Genomic DNA, 8933 nt, shown 5'->3' with positions numbered 1-8933 from the left:
AATTATATTCAGTTTTACAATCAAAATATATAATAGTCCTGCATATGTGCAAACCTGGGATTCTGTGCCAGACAATGAGGACTTACAGAAAACAGCAACCTAAACCTTTGTTATTACAGCCTGCACCTTAGCGAGTTGAGAAACAGGGAGCAGGGCCCTGTGCCCTGTGCACTTCATTCAAAATCAGGTATACACAGCGTGTGTATGCATTATATGTAACACGTTCTTGTAATCTGATTATATTTTTCAGTAATTTGTAACTGTAAAGGTTCCTTTGTCAGACTGTTAATGGATTACATGATATGTGAAAAAATAACATAGTTTCTTAAAAAAAAAAGGACTACACCTAATGCTGAATGTGGGAATCAGAAAGCGTTTCAACAGTGCAAGACAAAGCTTACACATCACATGAGCGTGCGTTTCATCTTGGTAGAAATGGCATCAGAGGAGGGAACGAGTGGGTCTCCTAGCTGGATCGTCAAAGAATATTTAAAGTTTTAACATGAGCAAACTGAAAGGAACATCTCTGTAAAATATAAACTGTGCCAGAGAAATAACTATTTGAAACTGTAGCTAAAGTAATAAGTTATTGTAACTAGTTACAATTTTGTTCAAGTACTTGTAAATGTAACAGATTGCTTTTTAAAAGTAACTTCCCTGACACTGCACCCAACCTACATTACACATTATAAAAGCACATACATTTTTTTATACATACAGTACAATAAGTTTCAGAGTACAACATTGCACATAATGTATACCAGGTATCATCATATGCTTAAAGCCATACACTCTGTAAAGCTCTATTATACCCTATTTACCTTTTGTAGAAGGCATTGCTTATATAGAAGACATTGGTAAATGTATTGTATTTGCATCCTGCTCATATCTGTGCATGAAAAGACTTATATTATAAAATCCAGGATACAAGTTTTAATCTCTGTGTAAAAGACCAAGACACCTCTCTTTGTTTGATGATGAATGAAAGCACTACAGTGCATAATCCAGACCCCAATACAGGATTATGTGAACACACTTTGTCATCTAGTATCCAGAACACTGTTCCGAAAAAAAAGCTGCAAAGACTCAGTTTCAGCATGTTCCTTGGAAATAGGCTCAATTAAAGTTGCACTACTGATATTTCAATATTAAGTGGAGTGGAAATAAGTTGTATGAGAAATAAATGTGATCAGAGTGTGATAAGTGATATTATCATGAGCTTGTCACCATTGAGTCACATTATATTCTTTCAAGGACATTTCAATGTGGTGATAATGAGTGAATAAATATGTTTCAATGTGTACAAATGCTACTTGATATTTCTGTTAACAAACCCAAACGCATCCTGTAATGAATTAAAACAGGCTTTAAAAATATTGAAACAACACACAGCAGACAAACCAAGTTCTTTGACTACAGTAATTGCACATTGGTTTTTATTATCTGACCCTTGGCAGGTAGAGAGGTGTGTGCTGCAGGTGCGCAGGAGTATAAAAGAATGTGCTTTCCTGCTATTTGATTAGTGCTTCAATAGAATAAGGATATCCTGCTCTGACGTTGGAGCATGGCTGCACCTGCAGGGTAGGTGCCTATAAGAAGCTGAGGCGTGAGCAGGATCTTCATTGAAAAGGTAGAACAGCTTAACAGAACTTTCACTCACTGCACAGGACAGCCACCTCTGGAGCAGGTAAGGTTCAGGCTTGGGGTTAAGCATTTTTTAATTACTATTTTTGATGCTTCAAGAAATGTTATCAACATGTATTTACCAGTTACCAGCACGTTTTTAAAAATAAATATTTTTTTCAAAATACTTTCCTTGAGATTTCCTTAAATGTGAAAAATAAAATATTGTGGTGGATTCATCAAGTTTAGTTTTGTGTTTTTCAGATTTTTATGCAGGGGATAAAAGTTTGTTGAGAAGTCTAAAACTCTATAGCATGATGTGTGGCCCTGGAGAGAAAGAGTCATTTTTCTTTATTCACAGTATACAATATTTTATTTGTTACATAACATAATTGAAAAATGTGTTACAACAACAAAAAACAAGTGAGAATTTACTTTTTAATCTGAACTCTATGTATAAATGTGTTTCCACTTTAAATATGTATCGTAGGCATGGTAAACAAGGTTCTTGAGATCTACTGTCTATTACTCACTGTGCACCACCCCTTACAGTGTGGTGACCTTTTAGAAGTAATGCAGTTAAGCAAGTGTGACTTCTTAACAGCAAAACAAATGAGCCAAACTATATTTTCCTTTTTTTTTATTGCAAGATACTGTAGCTCTATCAGTCTGTGTACTGTATTTTCCAAATAATCTTTTTCTTAAAAGTTTAAAATGTGCCTCTGAAGTTCCTGCTTTGGTTGTGCTAGCTATCTTCTTGGAAATAAATGCCTTAATATTTGGGTAAAAACACGTAAGAATTGCAAGAAGTTTGTTCAAATGTGTAATTATATACTGTATATATATATATATATATATATATATATATATATATATATATATATATATATATATATTACACACTGTAGTGGGACTGGCAGAGTTGAAAGGTCATATGATTTGAGTGGAATGAGAAAGGACTCTCCAGATAAGCTCAAAGCAACATTAAAGCTAGGTAAAGGGTGATGTAGAGAAATAATATTATACTATTCAATTGAAATCCCTTTAAGCCTGTTTTACCTGTTTCAGAACATGAATCCACTTGCCCTGCTTTGTGTATTGTTGATTGCTGCTGTTCTGGATGTGGCTTCAATGAGGACAGCAAAAAAGCAGCCCCAGAATCTCTCCAGAGGTGTGTATCTGTTGTATATCACACTGGCTGGTGACCATGCAGTCCAGCAAATACATATATTTGTGAATTCTACTTGAATTCAGTTAATGCTGTATACTTATCCAACTCATTTTAGAAGCTAATGATAGATTTAAATTTAACCTTAAGAATGTGTTGTATATATGTTGATTACATTTTACACTCTTGTCAGTGATATTATAGAGTTATTAATCACCGTTTTTGTCATGTTGATGCTCGTAGGGTGGGGTGATGACGTTTTGTGGGTCCAAACCTATGAAGAAGCTTTATTAAAAGCAAGAAAAAGGTAGAAGTCTTTGTTTCATGAATTCATGAGTCGAAACATGTCTGTTATTTTTGTTCTCTGTTTTTAACTAATAAATATGAATTAACTAGAACAACGTAACGTTGTATTTCTTATTGTGCGGATCAGTACTTTTGCATCGCTAGACTTTTGTGTGGATTTACGCACCAAACACATCCTGATTGAAGAGTTTGAACAAACAGCGTGAGGTAATAACTTTTTGGATGAATTACAATGATGCCTTCACAATGAAAGAGATTTGTAAGGAGTTAGCCTAGGCTTCAAACGCTTCAAATGTGTTCAGTAATTTTTTTTTTTTTATTACCTTTATGTACCAGTAGCTAGGGTTGACAAAATATTTCTCATGGAGGGCTTTCATTGGGGAAAGCTCTTGCAAAATCAATACAGTTGAGATTCTTAGTGAACTGTAAAACTAAATTGTGTGACTATATTTATAGCCACACATATGTAAAATGTAATTGAGCTAATGAGACCAATCTTTCCTTCTTCTAGTCAAAAACCTCTTATGGTAATCCACCACCTGGAGGAATGCCCCCATAGCCAAGGTAAATGCTACTGTCTGTGTCGACTGCTAATTATTCCTGCATATACAGACGCTGTACTTGGGGGGGGGGGGGGGTAAAATAAATGGGAAATATTTTTAACTGCATTAACATAAACTACAGACAGATTTGCATCACCCTATACAATTGACACATTTTGCTTTATAAAGAAACCTGCTGAATAATGTTACGTTAACATATTGAATTACATACCGCCTTGTAGTTTTCCATTTACTTAACAAAAAACTGAGAAAAATTGAAAAATGTGACATTTCGAAATCTAACATGAAATATTGTACTACTGTGGCTTCCGCAATATCATTTTGTAGTTTCCTTGATTACATGATATTAAATAAAAGATCTCAATTAAGTTCACATAGTTTTTTTTTTTTAGTTATGTCTCAATCCTAAAATTCTAGGTGATGCAAAACTTTTGGTCATAGCTGTAGTTACAAGTATTACTAATTATTCTCCTTTGTCTTGCAACTTTAACACTATTAAATAAATAAATGTATTGTTTTATTAGATTACCTCTGTACTAGAAAAGAATAAGAAAAATGTATGAATAATGTGGAATGTGCTCATTGACTTCCCCCATCTCCTTCTCTTTCCCATCTCAGCACTCAAGAAGATTTTTGCTGTTGATTCGGCAGTGCAGAAGATGGCCCAGGAAGACTTCATCATGCTCAATCTGATGGTGTGACTCAGACCTCTTCATTCACCCCAGCTGGTTTATTCTTTCCATTACCTGCTTCTGATGGTCCATCAAATCCACAGCCCTATTTATTTACAGTGCTCCTCCTCTATAAGGCAGCCCTTTGTATCATAATTATAAGGGGGCATGGTCGTGGCTCCTGTTTGCCTCATAATGTCATTCCATTAGCTCTTGCATTCTCGTTATAAGGCAGAACATAAATAGTCGTGTAACGATGGCTTCCAACTACAACATTATAAAGGGGGGAACTGTATTTAAACTGAACTAGCTGAAGCTGGGACTAGCTGGCATAGTTTAGAAAGATCACTTTCTATTGCTGTAAGTGGTGCTCTGTAAAATGTTATCTGTGAATTATAGCACCCCTTAATGAATAAGTATCTTTAAATGCCCTTTTACTTTTAATGACATTTGCCATCATTCTGAGTGGTTCTGGGTCCAATATTATCTTTTTTCCCCATTTGTCTTTACCTGGTTTTGAGCTTGCCTGGAGAGCCTAAATCCTAGCACTTAAAAGACTTTCTCATCCCATTCAAATCATGTGACAATGTGACCGTTCAGCTCTGCTGGTCCCACCATTTATGTATGGTAGAAATGAGGGGAGTTGAAAGGTACATTGTCACATGTTTTGAATGAATGAAGTCTGTTCAGTGCTGACAGGATTGTCAAAGGATCTCTAGCTAAGACTTATTATTGGAGCATCAGAACCCAGGATGATTCCGAACATCAGAAAACAATCAGGGGAAATTTATAAAAATTTAATTTAAAGAAATCTATAAAAATTTAATTTAAAGCTACTTACTCTTTAATGTAATGACATTGACCGCACCTGTTTGCCTTTGAATTTCGGTGTGTGGTAATGTTGCGTAGCTTTAAAACAAATTAATTTAATGACAATTCAAGCCTATTATAAACTATCCCTGTTTAAAAATGGTACCTTTAATATGTGTTATGGTAGTCCTTAATGTTATAGGTGATGCTGCTGATCTGTGCGACTCAGAATGAATACTGCTTATATGTCAGACTGGGTTGAATCTTTGATAGAGTTAAGGCAAGGCTAACGTACTAGTCATTTAAATGTTAAATGCTTGTTCTCAGCATGAAACCACAGACAATAACCTGGCTCCAGATGGTCATTACGTTCCCAGAATTATCTTTGTTGGTAAGTATGCAGTATATTACCAGCAGCACTATCTGAAATTCAGATAGTCAATTCACAGAAGTACAGTAGGAGATTTTGGTTACCTGGGAGAAACTGACAGGAACTATGGTTGATTAAAATGGTAACAAAGTATATTCAGTTTCCTGGCAACGCCTAGCAACTGGTGAATGGGCAATGAAATGAAACAGAAAAAGAAACGAATACAAAACAACACACATTATTAGACATCTTCTTAAAGAGTAATGCTTTTTGTTTAATTATGCAGCTTTTAAAAGGTACTAAATAACAAAAAAAACAACGACAACTTTGTGCAATTATTTTATTATTTTATGCTAATGTCGCAATGTGGAACTTGTTAAAAGCAGAATTGTTTCTTAGAAATATACAATTTTAATGATGTCTGTTCTTATTTTCAGATCCATCTCTGACTGTAAGAGCTGACATTGCTGGACAGTACAGCAACAGACTATACGCTTATGAACCAGAGGATGTGATGATCTGTAAGTGCCTAGGATGGTTTAATGTATTCATATGAGATTTTCAGTTTGGTAATTAAAGCAACTTTTAGACTCAAGTAGAAAGGCCCAAAAAGCAATGTTTTTTTGTTTTACAGACACACACAGTGCAGAAAGCAATGGTTTTGGTTTTACACTGCACACACAGTACCTGTTTAACACACAGGCGCTAAAGTGCAAAAATATGATGGTATTAAAATATAGGGTATGATTTTTAAAGTGGTTTTGTTTTGTGTATTATAACACACCTTGAACTTCCTTTGTCAAAAGTAAAAAAAAAAGCACTGTCTGATAAAGTAATGGTTAGACAGAAATTGATATGTTTAAAATGTGTGGTATGCCAAGCACAATACTGCATTAACAAGTTTTCATTTAAAATTACTTCTAAAGGGCCCATCTAGAAAGATATGAATGTTGTGATAAAACAAGACTGAATACCTCCTAGGTGACAATGAGTCTGTTGACAAGTGAATACATTTACCCATAGACTTAACTTATATAACCATTAAAAAACATGCACTGTGAAATCAATATTTTCATAACCTTTTCAGAAAAGTCAACACAAATGTAAACCATACAGGCTCACCTGTCTCATAGCTGTGTTTTAAATGGTTATTTTTCAGTGGCAAAAAACATGGTGAGAGCCAAGAAACTGCTCCACTCTGAGCTTTAAGAGCATGAAGCCCCTGCCCGCCACCAAGCTGCTGCTGAGTTACAACCTCTGAGAGGTTACACTGCTACGATGTATCAATGGATTTTAATACAATCATGAATATATATATTCTAGTTAATAAAAAGTAGCGTAAAAATCCCCAACTTGCATATTTCTTTCTGTTGTGTTTTTCTAAGAGGGACCTCAGTGTACTGAAGTTTCAGAACTGAGTCATACAATTTGTCAAGCTGTTTAACAGTGTTGTTGGTCACATAGCCAAACCTCTCTTAAACTTGTAGCTAACAAAATATTTCCACAAACCTTACCAGTTGTGCACTTCCATTCCATATATAGGTCTCAGGTGTACAGTTTGGAAAGAAACGCATGTTATAGCAACAATATATACATACATATATAATGACCAAGGAAGTGCAACACAACCTGGGAGCAAGGCTTCCAAACAGAGGGTGACCTTAAAACTTCAAAGAAAATAAACAGAATATCAAATGCATTTTCAAATACTGTTTTATTTTTTATTTTTAAACCTTAAAACCACTCCGAGCCACTACATTAGTACAACCCAATACTTCCTGGGTTATTGCTTCTGTGATATATGGTGGATTTGACCTAGATGCCTAGCCATTGCACTCTTCTATGGATTCAATATAACAGTTGGTCTATATTTGGATGAACTGCATATAGAATCCACAAGAGCAGTCACTGGGCATGGGATGGTTGACTGGGCTCTGCTAGTTCCAAAAGTTCCCAAACCCTCCATGTACTGTTATAATAACATGTTTCAATGTGTTTTAATGCATTTATGTATTTGAAATAAACAGTTAGAATTGTGCTTAAAATATAACAGTCACATTAAAAATATATTTAAAAACAATGAAGCGTGTTAAACATGTATTAAACATATGCATGCAAGTCAAATCTCAAGGTTTACCAGTGAAACTCACGTTTTTTCACAATGTTGAGAGTCTCACGGCCGTGCAATGGATTCTCACATTTGTGCATAAGTTTGTTATTGTTTGCAAGGCTGTGAAACCCTTTATACATGATACAGAGGTAAATCCAATACAACTGTCCAAGCGGGGGAGTGTGGGGGGCTGGGTGGGGGGTCACCATGAAGAGATGTACATTACCATTCTATATTCCTGTAGCTGCTACGCAAACTCCCCCCTTATCCAAAGATAGAATTGCCTGTTGTCTCAAACTGACAGTGTGTCTGCGCGAGCCTTCTATGTTTCTGTACACAACGCATCATTACTCGGACACAGTCGAAGGAGAGGCTGTCAGACTGTCACTGTCTCGTTCACGCAGAAATTACCACAGAAAAAAAAGAGAAATGGACATCAATGAGAATGTAATTATTAAAGTCGAAAAATATAATGTTCTTTATGATGCCAGTGTCAGTGGTTATAAAGTTAATAAAAATAAAGATGCCATATTGTAAAATGACATTTCTCTGTTTTAATAATGTTGACCAATACGAATAATCACATTCACACACTAACTCAAGATTTTATTAAGACTGAAAATCAATTTTAAAAAGTACATTAAACTAATTCTCAGTATTTACAAAGAAATGTGTAGATGTTTTCTTTTTGAATGATTTACATTAAACCAGATCACATTTAGTTAAACCAGATCACATATAAACATTCACTGTTAAATGTCTTTTTTTTTTTAGTGTCTGGTGTACTGTGACAGAAATACAACGATTCTTGGTTGTAAATCTCCCTCCCTACCTGTGAGGGCGCTAAGCAGCGAGAACAGAGTTCTTTCGACGGGCTGGTCTGACAGTTCTTTCCCAGGGTCGGGAAGTAGGCCAGCCTGGAAGGGAGAGGGACTGTTGCAAGAACGCATTGACCTGGAAGGGAAACGACGTGGCAGCCGCAGATTGGAGAGGCGGTTGCACTCGTTTACAAAGGGGTAATGTGTGACGGCATAAAAGGGGGCGGAGAATCGCAATCTGTTCCTTCGCGTTGGTTTTATATTTTAACCTAGAAGGACTGTGAGAGACCCCAGAGAACGTAGCAATTTTGTGAGTGTTTTGTTTGTTTCTGTGTCTGTTAGTAATTGTCTTGTTTATGAATTACCAGACAGCTAACACGTTTCCGGAGCTGTCACCTTGGGCCAGCACAACGCCGGAACAGCACTGTCACGAAATAAACTGTATCACCCACCACGAGCACTACTGCACGCACCCAGGACTGGTGACCGTGTTT

General features: G+C 35.9%; 1 protein-coding gene across 1 annotated transcript; it reads left to right on the top strand.

Annotated features, from left to right (window-relative positions):
* The first annotated feature begins 1556 nt into the window (after positions 1-1556).
* LOC117426620 (anterior gradient protein 3) lies at positions 1557-6859 on the top strand. Its single transcript, XM_034044382.2, has 8 exons — positions 1557-1687; positions 2692-2794; positions 3035-3098; positions 3609-3661; positions 4279-4355; positions 5469-5532; positions 5949-6032; positions 6671-6859. The coding sequence occupies exons 2-8, from the start codon at positions 2695-2697 to the stop codon at positions 6718-6720; spliced, it is 492 nt and encodes a 163-aa protein (XP_033900273.2). The 5' UTR covers positions 1557-1687; positions 2692-2694; the 3' UTR covers positions 6721-6859.
* Positions 6860-8933: the final 2074 nt, after the last annotated feature.

Source organism: Acipenser ruthenus, chromosome 11 (genome assembly GCF_902713425.1).
Source record: "Acipenser ruthenus chromosome 11, fAciRut3.2 maternal haplotype, whole genome shotgun sequence".
Taxonomy (NCBI): domain Eukaryota; kingdom Metazoa; phylum Chordata; class Actinopteri; order Acipenseriformes; family Acipenseridae; genus Acipenser; species Acipenser ruthenus.
Note: the sequence above shows the minus strand (reverse complement) of the source record. Positions and strands in the feature narration are given on the sequence as shown.